Source organism: Cornus florida, unplaced genomic scaffold, assembly GCF_030987335.1.
Source record: "Cornus florida cultivar Cherokee Brave unplaced genomic scaffold, ASM3098733v1 CherokeeBrave_3.0.0_Hap2_Chr11, whole genome shotgun sequence".
In the NCBI taxonomy this organism is placed as follows: Eukaryota; Viridiplantae; Streptophyta; class Magnoliopsida; order Cornales; family Cornaceae; genus Cornus; species Cornus florida.
Window position 1 is genome coordinate 50,999,076 of NW_026775581.1, and position 17,806 is coordinate 51,016,881.

Consider the following 17,806-nt stretch of genomic DNA (forward strand, 5'->3'; position numbering starts at 1 on the left):
AGAAAGAAAAAAGAAAAAATCATACCGATTATTTGTTCAAGCAGAGACCGCAATCCAACACAGTCTTCAGAGGTTGTAATCTGACAAGTCTTCAGAGAATATTGGAATTGATGTCAAACCCTATAATATTGGGGGTATAAATAGGCAATAAAATATTTCTTGTTTGTATTAGGATTTGTATAATTCATTTCAGATAGGAAAGTAAAATTCCAATCCAAAGTTGGATAGAAAAGCAAAAAAAGAAATCTTACAATCCAAAGTTGGAGAGGAACGAGAGAAAAAAAAGAAAAAGAAAAAAAAAGGAAAGTTGGATACTTCAAGTCCCATTTGAAAAATGAGACAAGTCCTGTCAAACTTGGGACTCGAAATGGGGGTAATTTGTAGACACTAAAATTTTAGTGGGCTTTGGTTTTGATAAATGGACCCATTAAATATGGGCCTAGTGTTTAATTAAGTTATTTTATTGGCTCAAACTTGGTCCACTTAAATTATTTAATTAGCCCAGCCCAGATGGTTAAATAAAAAGATAATTATTGCTAATAAAATATATTTAGAATAATTATTTTAAAGATAATTACCATAATATAATCGGCCTGCCCCAATTATTATTTTATCCTTATCAGGAGATGACATGTGTCATCATCCTATGGATCTAAGAAATCTATAAATAGAGGCCTGAAGGAAGAAGGAAGGGAACACAAAATCAGAAATCCAAAGGGTTCAGAAATTCAGACACAAATTCAGAATTCAAAATTTACAAATTCAAAAATCCAGAAGGTCCAGAAATCCAGAGGGTCCAGAAATTCAAAGACATCAAATTCGAGCTGACTTTCATAAATAGGAGATATATGAAAATTCTGCTAAACTCGGATTCCAAAATTCGAGCTGACTTCCAGCCCTGTTTTGATATAGTAAACATCATTTTCACGAAATTTTCATGAAATACAAATTTGTAGAATTTTGAATTTCCTTTCAACTCTAATGAAAATTGAGCCATTTTAACCCTCGAGTAACTAGATACAGACAAAGTACTAAAACGGGTTCAAGTTCTAAAATTTGGAGAAAGTTTCCTAGTTGGAGAGGGATTCTTTATTTTCTTCTTGTTTCCATTCTCATCAGCTTGTGGCCTTCTCTTGAGTTCTTTTCTAGGTCTAATTGGACTTGGATATTCATCATTGCTAGGCCAATGGTTGTGGTCTTTTAACCTCTTGGATATCGTCTTTTAAAACCCAAAGTCATTGGTTTTGACTAATATTATAACTAAGGTCCTAAAATAAAGAAAAAAACTAAAACAATATAAAATCACATATAAAACTATTACTAAGAGAATAAAATACGCAAATTAAAGGTTAAAATATATAACATTCAGCGCTTAACACTTTCCAATCACCGTATCATTTTAAGTTAATGGTAAATTTGAAAAAAATAAGATCCAACAAAAATTTTAAATCTTCGAAGGAAACACTACAAGTGTAGAAACTATTGAAGCTACTAATTAAAAGAAACTACTAATTCATCTTTTAATTTTTTAAAAGACAAAATTTTGTCCATACAAATATATGGTTAATATTTACACAAGAGGATTTGAAAATGTATATTATAAACAACTTTCTTTAACTTTAATTCATTAAAATAAATTAATGATGAACCAACAGGCCTGTGGCTTTGCGATATAAGGCTCCTACTTCCCAAAGGAAAATTAGGGGTTCGAACCTCAAGTGTGTGTAAGTCCCAACTAAGAAAATAAAAAAATAAAAAAATAAAAAAATAAATAAATTGATGAACTAATGTTAAAAAAAGTTGTTTAAATAAATAAATTCAAGAAAAAAAAAAAAAAATACCCTGCACACGTGGTTTCATGGTTATAAAACTATTATACTATTAGAATAATTATATAATATAAATAACACTATTATACTATTATAATAGTATATTGTTATACTACTATATACTAGTTTATCCAAACGTGCCACGGTGCTACTGTTTGGAATATCTTCAAAATACATTGTATATCAACATTATCCATTATTTATATCAAGGAAACAGAACGTGACGAATAAAGCTAGTATTAATTTTGAACACCAACCGTCTGCGATGACCCTTGACTTCAGATATTCAAATCTAGAGTATTATCCAACGGTCAAAATTAAAGGATAGCTACTCCTCATCCACAGGTGATCGCAACTTAGGGAGGAACTTTCCTTCTCACATCCTACGACCACCCTCCGAACTTGCTATTTTTGGGAAGACACAATCCTCTCTCTTTCCCCTTCTCTCTCTATATATTCATTTCCACTCATTCTTCCACTCTCACACCTCTCTCCCACTTCAACTTTCTCTCTCTAGATTTCTTTTCTCTCCCTACACTCCATTTCGGAACAATCCAGCTTCAGCTTGCTTACTCTACTGTTTCTCTCTCTACATTTGTTATCGGAAACTTGGATAACTTTGACAATGGCCACTCACGAGGAAATCTCAGCTCTCCAATTCATCAGACAACACCTCCTAGGTGAATTATCTCCCGTGAGTTCGAGCTTCGTCTCCGACGAAGTTAGCACCAGTGATCTATTCGAATTTATCCCAAATTCCATCACTTTCGAGCAAATTCAAAATGATTTCTTTGGATTCGAATCAAAACCTCAAATAATCGATCTCACCAGCCCAACGTCGTTGAATTTGGACTGTCAATCGAATTCTGAGCAGAGATTCAACGACCGCAGGTCTTCGTTGAAGATCGATGTGGCTCCGGTGAAGAAACTTGAAGTTTTGGAATTAGCCGAGTCGACTCAGCCATCGACGCTACCTTTGGATACAGAGGAGGAGAGAGTAAACTACAGAGGAGTCCGGCGAAGTCCGTGGGGCACGTACTCGGCGGAGATCCGAGATCCGAACCGGCGCGGGTCTAGGGTTTGGCTCGGCACATTCAACACCGCTATTGAAGCCGCCAAAGCGTACGACAGAGCCGCATTCAAGCTACGTGGAAGCAAATCTATTCTCAACTTTCCACTCGAGGTCGGAGGGAAGTCGTATGACCCAGTCGCCGCCGTGGACGGCGGCCGGAAAAGACAGAGAGACGTGGAGGCAGAGGTGGAGCAAAAGCCGTTCAAGAAGGAACGGTTGCCGGAATCTGACAATCGTCATCCGTTAACGCCGTCTTCTATTTGGACGGCCTTCTGGGATGAAAATGTCAACTGTAGCCTAACCGTCCCGCTCTTATCGCCGTTATCTCCCCACCCGCCGTTTGGTTATCCTCAGCTTGTCATATGAACATCTTAAATATGGAGTTTATACAAAGACGGGCCATAAGATACTGGTTTTTCAAAAAAAATGGAGATATTAAATGTTGATTCAATTTATTTATTTTCTCAAAATCATATACGTACTAATAAACTGGGTGATCTCTTGGATATTTTTAAAATATTAATTGTTTAGAGAAGTAAATTTACTCATACAATCTAATTATGTGGCAGCTAATGAAGAACTTTGCCCATTACAACATTTTATCATGCATTTCAACCAAAAAAAAAACAATAAAAAACATTTTATCATGCAGCTTACAGTAAAACATTTTTTTGAACATGTTTATATGTTAATATGCCTTTTGTCAAGACATGAAAATGTAAAAGTGATGACAAAAATTAAATAAAGAATTATTTCTTTAATATACAATTTTTAAGTACTGACTTGACCAGGTGTACCTGGCTGGCATCACGCTAATGCTTTCAAGAACCAGTGCTCTCGAGAATCACATATCTTTTCTTTCAAGAAAGGCTTTCTTTTTCCAATCGTGTAAAATTTTGCATAAATATTTAATACGATCTATGGGAAGCCACTAGTCTTTTGAAAAATTATAGTTTGGACTGAACATAGGGTTTCTTAAACTCATTTGAAGCGTACTCTTCAACTATCATAAAGGTTATATGTGCGCGATATATGTAGACCGGCGAGCTACAAGTTGTGCAATCCCATATCACGTGGGAAATGTGAAGATAAATTGCTTATATGAGCTAGTTTAATCTCCAAATGGTACACGATCTTTTAGGGTAAAACCCAATAACAAAACCATATGAATTCGGGCTCAAAACGGACAATATCATACAATTGAGTAAAACCCAATAACAAAAATGTACGAACTCTGACCCAAAACGGACAATATCATACCATGTGACGGAGTGGACTATTACAATATAGGAGTGAAAATTTGGTGGTTTATAATATGCCATAATCAACAATTGAAAATGGCTTCAAAGGAGGTTGGAAATTGAAAATTCAATACTCCTCTTATTAAAAAATTGAGACATTGGCAATCCCACGTGGGTTGAACTAAATCAAAAGCAACACAACTCAGAGAAACCAAAAAAAAAAAAACTTAAGTGTTTATTGGAGAGATATGAAACATGCATAATAAATTAATCATGGCTACAAGCATATATTAATTCAAGTAGAAGATAACATAAAATTAAAGCTAAGCATGAACTATCTTCGATTAACATAAACTATCTACCTAACTACTCTACTCTAGGGTGTAGTATGGTCTATATTTTCTAAGCATAATCCATCAAAACCTTAATGTTATATTCAATGAAAACCATTGTATAACCATCCCATTTACAACTACAAGAAGTAAATGAGTAATGTTCAATCACAAGATTAAATACCTAAGACAAGATAGAAAATACTTTGCAATTGGATAAAAATTTTGAAAACGATTTCTATTGAAAAGTTAAATAAAATCATCTAGGTTATACAATCATGCATGAAAAATATCATTCTCTAATAAATAAATACAATCAAACCTAGAGCGCTAAGCAAGGGCTACATCACAGCCTTAGTGAAACTTTTAGTCACTCATGACTGGAATGAACTTCTTCATGGTTAGGAAGAACATCCTCGCCACCATAGGTCGATCCCTTCTTTCTTCTTTATTCTTCTCCTCTGATTTCACGCTCTAGTTATTGTGTTTATCCTCCTACTAATGGTGTAGAGAACTCTCTTTAAATAAGAGAAAAATAGCCCCAAAGTTCCCTTTTCCAAATAGGAGATATATGGAAATTCTGCCAAACTCGGAATCTAAAATTCATGCTGACTTCCAGCTCAGTTTTGACATAGTAAACATCATTTTCACAAAAATTTTGTGAACTACAAAATTATAAATCTTCGAATTTCCTTTCAATCTAAGCAAAAATTGAGCCATTTTAACCTTCGAGGAAATAGATACAAACAGAATACTAAAATGGATTTAAGTTCCCAATTTTGGAGAAAGTTTCCTAGTTGGAGAGGGATTCTTCCTTTTTTTCTTGTTTTCATTCTCATCAGCTTGTGACCTTCTCTTGAGCTCTTTTCTAAGCTAATTGGACTTGGATCTTCATCATTGCCTTGGCCAATAGATGTGGTCTTCTAACCTCTTATATATTGTCTTTTAAAGCCCAAAATCATTAGTTTTGACTGATATTATAACTAAGACCCTGAAATAAAGAAAAACACCAAAACAATATAAAATCACAGATAAAACTATTAGTAAGAGAATAAAATACGCAAATTAAAGGCTAAAATGTATAACATTCATCGCCTAACATTTTCCTATCACCGTATCATTTTGAGTTAAGGGAAAATTTGGAAAAAATAAGATCCAACAAAAATTTTAAATCTTCCAAGGAAACACTACAAGTGTAGAACCTATTGAAGGTAGTAATTAAATAAAAAAATTACTACTAATTCATCTTTTAATTTTTAAAAAGACAAAATTTTGTCCGATACAAATATATGGTTAAAATAAATTGCTGAATTAAAGTTAAATTTATTTAAAATAAATTGTTGAACTAAAGTTAAAGAAAGTTGTTTAAATAAATAAATTCAAGAAAACAAAAAACAAAAAACAAAAAACAAAAAGATACCTGCACACATGGTGTCATGGTCATAGCATAAATAAAACTATTATACTATTAGAATAATTAGATAATATAAAGAGAAAAGTGCAAAAAACTCACCTGAACTATTGAGAAATCAACAAATCCCCAAACTACTAAAGTTGCAACTAATCCCCTACACTATGCATTTTTATTGCAAATTACCCCATCCAGCAAGGCTTCAGTTGGTTCTTATTGTTCACATGGCACACCCTATGATTTAATGACCATAATGACCTTATGAGCATGAAAAGACACTAACACCCCTTATTGTTCATCTTTTTCGTCCTCTACTCTTTTTTCTTCTTTTTCTGGTACGTGCCTATTTTGAAACTTTTTCTTCTCTTTCTTTTCTGTTTGGCGAAGGGTTGAGGATGGATTTTTTTTTTTTTTGGGTAATGAATGTTGCGATATAGGCCAATGGGTGTTGATTTGGGGCTGTTGGAAGGTTCTTGTGAGGGTGAAGCAATGGTGAGCATAAGGTTCTAATGGGTGCAGTAAAACATTCTACAACAAATTCTCATACCTCTCAATCGTCAATACTCACCATTATATATACATACCCAAAATCCTCAGAATCCTAACCCAATTTCATAAAAATACTAAATAATCTCCCAAATCAACTTCATACCTCTCAATCGCTCTCAATATCTGAACCCGGTGATGATAGATCCACCATTGACGGGCACCATGTCAACCTTGGTCAAATTATTTGTTTCCTTTGGGTTTTGTATCTCCATTGCCACTGTAAACCCATTTAGAAAACAACAACACACAACCTTATATCCACACACATACATAATGTAAGGATGTGTTTGGGACTAAGAGTTTTTTAAAGATGTGTATTCAATTTATATTCAATCATACATCATCGGACCCAATTGAACCCACAATCGGAGAGATTGAATTTTCTGGTTGTCATCAATTGACCACAAAGATACGGAAAGAAGAAAATCCTAAAAAGAAACCCTATATCAATAACACAACCCACATATCCTTTACAAATTCTCACCACAGACCACACCTCGGACACCACGTTCGTCATGCGTATGAACGCGCTATAAGGACGGCAAAGAATCAAAGGGCGTTGGGACTCTCCGATGATCGCAGCTTTTCCAGTGGGCTCTATCACAGGCCACAGCTGAGCTCTCCACCATCTGAGCCGCCGCAGTCAAGCTCGTCTCCCATTGCTGCGTCAGTCACACCATCGCGAATAACCATCAGTTTCGTCCTCGCTACCTTACTCGCCGCAATTCCTCATCACAGCCGACCACTGCCGCTGCCACCACTTCAGCTAGCGAGCTCACCGCCGCAGTTCTTCCACGGCCGATTCAATCCATCATCCACTGAATTGCTTTCTCTCCTCATCTTTCCCTTCTTCTGTCTATATATATATATATGGCTTTCCCGGCACCCTCGTCTTGAACTGATGGGGTTAAATGCAACAATTTATTAGTTCAAGCGGATTTGTTATAGTTAAAGGGGGTTTGTTGCAAAACCCCAATAATTGAAGGGGGTTTATTGCACTCTTCTCCAGTATAAATAACACTAATATATTATTCAAAATACATTGTATGTCTACATTATCCATTATTTATATCAAGAAAACAGAAAATGACGAATAAAGCTAGTATTAATTTTGAACACCAATAGGGCTGCAAATGAGCCGAGCCGAGCCGAGCTTTAGGCTGTTCGGGCTCGGCTCGTTTGTTTATGGGATCAGCTCGGGCTCGGGCTCGGCTCGTGACGAGCTCAAAAATTTGGGCTCGGGCTCGGGCTCGTCTTGATTTTAAAAGCTCGGGCTCAGCTTGGGCTCGGCTCGTTTAACAAAAAAAAATAAAAATAAAATTCAAAATTAATTAGTATTCTACAGGCCACAATACCTTTTTCCATTACTTTATCAATTATCACGTAAGCAAAAAGAAAAAGGGCAAAAAAAAAAAAAAAAGGTGCAATAGTGCAAGCTTTTATGTTTCAAGAACAAATTAAGGGTTAATTTCGAAAAAAAAAAAAAAAGGACAAAATTGAGCATGAGTGCATTATGCATTTTCTATGAAAAAACAACACATCAAAAAATTATAAATTCCCATGATAATAATATCTATAGAACCATTGAAACATTGTATATATTAAGTAGAAAAAGAAATCACAGAGGAAATAAGTTGGAGATAAATTAATTTAGTTACCTGTGGCCATTGAGCATTAATCTCTATAAATTTAGAAGAAGCAGAATAAAAGACTAAACAAAATTGTCTGCAATTGCCTAAAGAATGTTTTGAGGTTATCCAGATCCATGGAATTAAAGTGAAAATAAAGTTTTGCCAAAAAATTAATTGATGCAGTACCTAATTGATGGCGAGGATAGATGATGGCCAACGATGATGACGAGGATGGAAGGACAGCGGCACAGACGATGACATGACAGATGATGCGTTCAGATCTGAGAGAGAGAGTTATGGCGATTGAGTTGATTAGAGAGAGACAAAGAAGTAGTTGTGTAGATGGAAGGGTTGTTGTTGCCGGTGGAGTTGATTCGTAACTCGTGAGTGAGTGATAGAGAGAGAGTGACTGACGATGTTGTGGAGAAGAGGCAGATCTGAATGGTGGGGTGTAGTTTTAGGGTTTTTTGATATCTTACAAAATCAACGGATGAGATGGGTTCTATTTTAATGGGTGAGACGAAATCTTATTTGGGCTATGGATCTATGGTGGATTTTCTTTGGGCTAGTAAGTTATAATGCTTGGGCTATATTAATGAAAAATATGAGCTGGGCCAAACTTAAAAATAATATGGACTAAACATTTTAAATGTACAATAAAAACAAATGGCCCTGATATATATATATAATGGGTCTGATATATATAACGAGCCTGATACGAGTTTTGTTCACGAGCCTTAACGAGCCCATGTTCACGAGCCTATGCGAGCCGAGCCCAACGTTGCTCAGGCTCGGCTCGTTTAGTAAACGAGCCTAGAAATTAGGCTCGAGCTCGGCTCATTTGCTTAATGAACGAGCCCGAGCCGAGCCATTAACGAGCCAAGCCCGAGCTGTTCATGAACAGCTCGGTTCATTTGCAGCCCTAAACACCAACCGTCTGCGATGACCCTTGACTTCAGATATTCAAATCTAGAGTATTATCCAACGGTCAAAAATTAAAGGAATACCTACTCCTCATCCACAGGTGATCGAAACTTAGGGAGGAACTTTCCTTCTCGCATCCTACGACCACCCAGCGAACTTGCTATTTTGGGGAAGACACAATCCTCTCTCTTTCCCTTTCTCTCTCTATATATACATTTCCACTCTTTCTTCCACTCTCACACCTCTCTCCCACTTCAAACTTTCTCTCTCTAGATTTCTTTTCTCTCCCTACACTCCATTTCGGAACAATCCAGCTTCAGCTTGCTTACTCTACTGTTTCTCTCTCTACATTTGTTATCGGAAACTTGGATAACTTTGACAATGGCCACTCACGAGGAAATCTCAGCTCTCCAATTCATTAGACAACACCTCCTAGGTGAATTATCTCCCGTGAGTTCGAGCTTCGTCTCCGATGAAGTGAGCACCAGTGATCTATTCGAATTTATCCCAAATTCCATCACTTTCGAGCAAATTCAAAATGATTTCTTTGGATTCGAATCAAAACCTCAAATAATCGATCTCACCAGCCCAACGTCGTTGAATTTGGACTGTCAATCGAATTCTGAGCAGAGATTCAACGACCGCAGGCCTTCGTTGAAGATCGATGTGGCTCCGGTAAAGAAACTTGAAGTTTTGGAATTAGCCGAGTCGACTCAGCCATCGACGCTACCTTTGGATACAGAGGAGGAGAGAGTAAACTACAGAGGAGTCTGGCGAAGGCCGTGGGGCAAGTACGCGGCGGAGATCCGAGATCCGAACCGGCGCAGGTCTAGGGTTTGGCTCGGCACATTCAACACCGCCATTGAAGCCGCCAAAGCGTACGATAGAGCCGCATTCAAGCTGCGTGGAATCAAAGCTATTCTCAACTTTCCACTCGAGGTCGGAGGGAAGTCGCATGACACATTCGCCGCCGTGGACGGCGGCCGGAAAAGACAGAGAGACGTGGAGGCAGAGGCGGAGCAAAAGCCGTTGAAGAAGGAACGGTTGCCGGAATTTGACAATCCTCATCCGTTAACGCCGTCGTCTATTTGTAATGCCTTCTGGGATGAAAACATCAATGGTAGCCTTACCGTCCCTCTCTTATCGCCGTTATCTCCCCACCCGCCGTTTGGTTATCCTCAGCTCATAGTCATATGATAGTATGAACATCTGAAATATGGAGTGTATATAAAGGGAGGGGGCATAAGATACTGGTTTTTCAAAAAATGGAGATATTTAAATGTTGATTCAGTTTATTTATTTTCTCATAATCATAGAATAAACCGGTTGATTTCTTGGAACCACTTCTCTTTTCTTGCGGGAAAGACATTCGATACTGTGTAAAATCAAGATAACAAATAGTGTTTTTTTTTTTTTTTTTTTTTTTTTTTTTTTTTTGGCTTCGCAATAGAATGCCCTGGCATCTAGGGCTGCAACTTGGGTGGGTTAGCCCAACCCAGCCCAACCCCAACCAGGAATTTTGAAATTTGGACATACAATTCACAAATCGGGTTCATGTTCAGATTGGGTTTTGTCAAAACCCATACATATTCGGGTTAGGCTCGGGCTCCACCCGAACCCAACCCATAACCCAAAATTAAAATTTTTTTTCCTCCTTTCTCTCTCATCTCTCTTCTTTCTCTTTGCGCTGTCTGGTCGTGGTTGTCTGATCCTGAGCTGGCCTTGATGTGATGTTGCTTCTTCTTTTCGGCGATAACGCCTGCCTCCTCGCCGAAGATCTGGGTTTCCTCTTACTCGCTCCTGCGATTTCGCCAGAGGACGGCCGTCTATTTGAGACCTTCGCAGGGGACCTCTCGACTCTCTGGTTCACTTCTCCGTCGTCATCTCCTTTATCAGTCACCGTCATCGTCGAGAAACTCTTGCTGAAACTGTACAAGTCTGAAACCTCAAAAACCTCAGCCATTGGTTGGATCTTGGCTTCATCGACTTTAGGCAGCTTGTTGTTGGTAGGTTCGATCTGTGTAGAAATGGGTGGTTTCGGAATGGGTGTCTCGGAGAGCACTTCTTTGAATGTTTCTTCTTCAGGTGGCGGCGGAGGAGGAGCTCTGGAGTTGGCATCAGATTCCGGCGAGTGGTGGTGGTGATTTGGAGGAACCACATCTGGGTTTTAAAATAAATAAATAAAATTAACACTGAGATCTGAAAATATATGGGTTTTGAACTTCTGATTCTTGCAGACAGATCTGAAAATGTATAGGTTTTGAACTTCTGATTCTTGTAGATTTTGTAGTTTGTAGTTGCAGAGAGAGAGAGAGAGAGTTGAGAATGAGGCCTGCGATTGGGGAGGCTGAAATGATTTGCCCTAAACTTTTGTTACTTTTTAATAATAATATAATCAAATATATATATATAATATATATATATTTATTTATATAATATATATAAATTTTCCAAAAAAAAAATATTATTTTAAAAAACTCAACCCGTCAACCCGACCCGACATTTCGGGAATATTCGGGCTGGGTTTGACCATAACCCATGTTGAATACATTTCGGGCTGACCCAACCCAACCCGATTCGGGTTGAGGTTGGGTTGGGTCTGGGCTGGGCCAGTCCAACTTGCAGCCCTAGCGGCATTTACAAGCAGAAACAGGATAACCACACAAAAATACACAATCAATCAAAAACATAAAAAAGTGAGACCCCATAAAACAACAGAAACAACATATCAGTGGGACGTGTCAACCCTAAGTTGAAAATCACCAACTAAAAAAGCTAGCTATGTAGCAAAAGACTACGATGGAGATGAGTCCGAGGGAACATAATCGCCGGTATGCACACCAAGTGGAATATTACCCGCAACTTCAAAGGAAAACTGATCTGTGATCAAACATTCCTTAAAAGAAGCCACTGAGACCTTAGGTTTCTTTCCATCAATCAAAGAGGCGCCCGGAACCAACATAGGATTACTAGTGCGACGCTTACAACTATTCCGTGCAGAAATTGAGCTCTGGCCGTTAGAGGAATCCGACGAAGCTAAAGAACGACCTTTACGAGACATCGCCGGACCTTTACTTTTCCTACCACCTTTAGAGATTTGATCCCACCGGGACAAAGGCAACACTCGTCGTTGGGCGTGAGAAACGGATGGCACACACTGAACAGGCTCCTCCCCATGGACTAAAGCCACAAAACTCTAAGATGGGGAGCCATGAACATCATTATTGGTCGACCCATTCACACCCGCCCCTTCCGGAACACAATCATCAGAGTGACCCGATCCCACAATCGCCTGGACACCCAACAGAAACCCCTCAAAGGGAGACTTGGAACATACACCGAAAGCAACACCAACCCCTTCCCTATCCTCCACCCCCACATTTGACAATACCTTTTCCACAACTTGAATAGTATCAGAAGGAACCTGACTACTAGGCTCATGCACAGTGAGGTCGCCCAAAACCCCATCGAAATCATCACCCTCCACATAGAGCCAATTCTTGCCGGAACTCACAGCCAAAGAATCAGTACGATCACTATCGGGATTCCAGATATCCTTCCCCAAGTAACCCTCCACCCCTAACCATGGCCCATACTCCAGCAATGCCACATGGGGCTGAGAAGCTCCAACCGAACAATTCTGCCAGTCATGCCCAATAAGACCACAAGCATAACACAAGGACGTGAGTTTTTCATACCGGACTGGAATCCAGAACTCTGTATCCTATGGACCAAGCAACCGCACGTTCCAATGAAGCGATTTAGAAATATCCAACTCCACTTTGAGACGGAGAACTCGACTATCAACCAACAACGTCTCCTTACTCTCCATCACACCCTTGTCCCGCAACTCTACCTTCAAACATCGGCCAAATGAATCAGTGATGTGCCGACCAACCATTTTAGATAGGTAATTCGCTGGAACATCACAAAGTTGAAGCCAAAATAGAGAAATCTGAAACGCCGACTCGAACAGTAAAAGACCGTCAGCCCACTCTTTAAGGACCAACAAATGTCTATCAAACAACCAGGGGTAGCTATGCAAGATCCGGAGACAAACCGAGCTGTCCGGAATAACAAGTTGAAAAAAATTCCATGCAATCTTGTAAACAACGAGACGGGAAGACAGAGTTTCAGACTGGCGCTCCTTTGGCCATAAATTTTGAAACATCTGACCAAACGTATACTTAGCACCAGCAAGTTTAATAGTCTTCATAGCCCAGACCTTGCCAAACAAGTTATTGAAACACAACGACACCCCTTGAGCTGTATCCTCAGCTGATAACTAAACCGGCAGCTTCTCCACGCTCGTAAGAGTTAAGCCATTCATTTGAGAAATCAAAGAAGTTACCATCAACCTAAGACAAGCAAAAGAAAAAACAGGACCACGAAAAAAGACCCCCAACTTACGCCGACACTGTAAGATAGAAACCAGACACCCAAGAAAGAAGCATAGACGACCGAGAGAATATAAAACAAAAAGAGAAGAACCTATAAGCCTATAGAATTCGGTTAACCCTTGGACGACAAGTATCATATCCCAACCATAAATAAAAAGGAGGAAGAGATGAAGTACAACTGCACACAAACATGCATGAAAGGAAACCACAATTTGAAGAGACCCGTACAAAGACCCACGTGAAGCATTAGAACAAGGAATGAGCGTATAGAAGATAACAGCAACACGTGGCGACTAAAGAAACCAAACACAAAGGAGTAAACCGTAAGAAGTAAGCTCATTTGCATCCCCTGACGCAGACCCACGGGAATGAGCCCCACGTGAAAATGACCGGCCAGGGCCTACCATAACCGGGCCCAACCACACAAGACCCACCAGAGCCCGAGCCAGACCAACCGGAAACACCCCCACAATCGGAGCCGACAACGAACTCCGACCACTATCCAGCACAGATCCAAGGAAAAAACTCGCCTCAGCCAACGCTGCAGAGAACCCATCCACACAAAGACAAAGAACCGAAGAAACCACCATAACCACAAGAAGAACACCTCACGATCAAAGTGAAAACGGAAACGCGAATAGCCAGGGTCAAACATCACGTTCACCGCACAACAAACTCAAGAACAACGGCAACAAGAAAGAAAAATCAGGCTCTGATGACACAGAGAAACTTAGCACACCTGAGAACTCTCATGAGGAGAGAAACAAAACGAGAGAGAGAGAGAGAGAGAGTTAGACCCCTAAGATAACAAATAGTTTGCTAAGAAGACTAACAAATGAATGTAAGTCATATTCGAAGGAATGTGATTTATGCGGGAGCAATGGATTCCAAGGGTCGGTGTGAAGTGCATAATGGATCGATGAAGATTAGAAGGGGCCACATGTTATGCTTTTGGGAAGGAATGTCAACAATCGTAATATTTTTTACAAAGACAGAATGGAATCCAGTTTTGAGATCTATAAGAGTAGAGGATCAAAAGCAGCAAGGAAGAAGTCTTGGCAATTACAAGAGCACCAACCTTTATCCTAGAACCAAGAAGAGATCGAATGTGTTTGGTTGTATGGAATTGGAGTCCTGAAATTTGAGAAAAACAATTAAGAAAATTGAACTAAAATTTTCTCAAATTTCATCAATTCTAATTCTAAGGCTCTAATTCCATGAACATATTTCTTTTAAGTTGAAACTTTAAAAGAAATTTGTGAAATTGATTTGGTAATTCCATGAACACACCCTTAATACTTTTTTTTGGAAGTAAATATTGTGTTTTTAATCCTTACAAACCAAAGCCATATTTTGTTTTAAGTTGAAATGTAATACCCCGTATTTTTTTGAAGTGATTATTTAAATTAATATTATAATGTGTAAGTTTATTCATCTTTTAATGTTAGATTATTAAATTAATTATTTGTGCGTGAAATGTTGATTATGTGCACTACGTATTATAATGCTAATTTTTATACTTTATTTATTTGTGTTTTATAATAATATAAAGTAAGAATAATAAATAATAAAATAATATTTTATCATGCTCTGTATATTACGTTTTTATGTGCTCTACCTATCCTAAGGTTAGTATTTATATTTTATGGATTATGTTTTATAAAAAAAATTAGAATATAAGAATAATAATAATATAATAATAATTAGAATATAATAAGAATATAATAATATTGTAGAAATAATAATAATAATATTATTAAGCCAAAGTCATGATGTATGTTTGAAATGAAACTTTCATTTATGTGAAATAGAGGACTTTGGGGCATTAGGCTTAATGGATTATAGGTGAGAGGATGGGGAGGTTAAGGAAGTAATGATAAGTAGATATTTGTAATATTTAAATTATATAAATTAGTTATATATAGAAGTTAGCTATCTTTGGGTTGAGGATTCACGGAGGAAGAAGAGAAATAAGTAATTGTGAGTTACTTGATAAGAGTGAAAGGAAGAGAGAGAAAGAAGGGAGCCTGTACCGGTGTAGGCGATTTTACCCGATTACGCGCAACCGGCGGATTTATTTTAAATCCTAAAGGCAAGTTATTATCTACTTTTCCCCTTTGAATTAATAAATTAATTGTTTAGTTTATTTATATGCATAGAGACCAGGTTAGGAGGTTAATAAATTATTAATTTTAGTTTATTAAATTAATGAAATTTTAATTTTATGGGATGGTATATATTTATTTATTATCCTATGAAATTATTAAAGGCTGAAAATAATTAAATAAGTCTTTAGGGATTTTTTTAGAATTTTCTAGATTTTTCCGGGGCTTTTCTGCAATTTCCGGCGAGGTTTCCGGCCACCGGATGTGCTGGAGATGACCGGAGTGATCCGGTGTGATGCGGCGTACTTTAGGGTAGCGTGCGCGCGCATCCTGGGCCTTAGATGAATCTGATTGATCCGGTGCATCGCGGTCCATGTTACCGCGGTACACCCGGATCATTGACCCTTAGATTAGGTGAGATGAGATGAAGTGATCCTGTGTAGCGCACCCACAACAAGTTAATATAGCCAACCAACCAGGAGGTGCCACGTTTGCAGGAGACTTAAACGCGCGCGTGGGAGAGCGTGCGCGCGCGTGGCTAATGCCAGACGCGCGTGGAGGCACGTGGGAGAGTGGGGAAGGTTGGGCTGCGCGTGGGGGATCTTAGGGCGGCGCGTGCGGGCGCGTGAAGGGCCCTTTCAGCTACTGAAAATTACCAGAATACCCCTAGGGCCATTTTTGTAAATTCCAGAACCTTAAACTTGGATTTTTAGGGCCTGTGTTGGTAGTTACGGGTTTAACGGGCCACGAAATTATTATTTTATTACTCGTTAATTATTATTATGGCCGATTAATCTGTTCTAATCATTTATTGGCGCGTTCCAGTACGGATATGACTGTGATTCATTTAACGACATTGTTAAATATAGATGGTGTTATTATTTTATTAAATGGTATTAATCATTGCTTTTAAATTAAATAATGCTATGGTTTTAGTCATATAAATTATCCATTTTATATTATGGGATGTTTATACTGTTAATCATATATAAACCATGATTATTATGCTGTGTGCATTTCAGAGAATAAATGGACTGTTTAAATTATGTCACATTTATATTATATGGATGTGTTGCCCTATAGAACTATGTGAGCTGGCTAATAAGTTGAGACTCATTTATACCTTATGCATTCGTTGCGATAGACAGATGTGTGGCTGTCAGGGTATGTGGTTTAATATTATTGGCATGTATTGCCTAATTGACATACTCAGTATATTCATTCATATTATTGGCATGTGTTGCCTATTTGATATGCTCAGTATATTCATTAGTATATTGAGATGTGTTATCACTGTGTAGTTCTTTACAGTCTGTGTTGTCAGTACCGTGCACCATGTATAATAGCTGATTTCCCGGGTAGGGAAAGGCGACACTTAACCACCTAGCGTGAGTCTAAGTGATCACCGTCTATTCTGGTTGAGGTCATGTTATACATTGGATAGTTCCATTAGGATGTATACAGATATAGTACTCATCCGGATATAAATGATTAATTTATTGGATTCTCTGATTTGGGTCATAGTAGAGAGGACTTGCTCGTGGGGTTGACCCACCATTGTTGTTATTTCAGGATACGGTCAGTACCCGTTCCAAGGTTGAGGCTAGCAGTGTGGGACCACCATCCGAATTCATCCACTCTTACGATCCAGTTCAAGGTAGAAGTTTTATGTATTACTTCAGTTTCAGTTCAGGGTAGACGTTGAACTCTCAGGATTTATATTTAGGGATCCTTGACATAGGATTTCCAAGTTGTAACGGAGTACTGTATTAAATAAAGGATGGATGGATGTTTTATTATTTAGTGTTCCTTTCATGTCTAAATTATTTTATTATTATCATTTTGTATTCCATGCTTGTATATTGCCAATTGTTTTTGATATCCCTCGTTTTTCGTGTACAAGCCTGATCAACTTATGCGTGGAAAATGTTGGGGGTGTCACATGAAACCTTTAAACTGATTTTTATTTATTTATTTATTTATGAAAAGAAACACACTCAAACGTATTTGCCCTTTGAGGGTTTGATATGAAGATAATTTTGCTTTTTTGATAAAATCTGTAATTCGTTTGGTCTGCTTGTTTATAAATTCTTAAAAGCATATGGAGCCCAATTTGGCTTGGTGCACTCAGAACGTGAAGAGCAATGTAATTAGAGCCGAATTTCTTTGCTCAATTCTGCGCACACATGGACTGAAAGCATTCTTCAGCTGAATGCTTTTGCAAACGGAATTCAAATCTCATTAGTAGAAGCCTAATAACACATGTTTATTTAGAATCTAATTCTAATCCTCAAAATAAGGCAAATGTCGAT

General features: G+C 38.1%; 2 protein-coding genes across 2 annotated transcripts; both read left to right on the plus strand.

Moving 5' to 3' along the window:
- The first annotated feature begins 2,254 nt into the window (after nt 1–2,254).
- Nucleotides 2,255–3,873, plus strand: LOC132283659 (ethylene-responsive transcription factor 5-like). Its single transcript, XM_059785655.1, has one exon. It carries the CDS (start codon nt 2,455–2,457, stop codon nt 3,265–3,267), a length of 813 nt encoding a protein of 270 aa, XP_059641638.1. The 5' UTR covers nt 2,255–2,454; the 3' UTR covers nt 3,268–3,873.
- A 5,379-nt stretch (nt 3,874–9,252) lies between these two features.
- Nucleotides 9,253–10,438, plus strand: LOC132285378 (ethylene-responsive transcription factor 5-like). Its single transcript, XM_059787557.1, has one exon. The coding sequence runs from the start codon at nt 9,371–9,373 to the stop codon at nt 10,184–10,186; it is 816 nt and encodes a 271-aa protein (XP_059643540.1). The 5' UTR covers nt 9,253–9,370; the 3' UTR covers nt 10,187–10,438.
- Nucleotides 10,439–17,806: the final 7,368 nt, after the last annotated feature.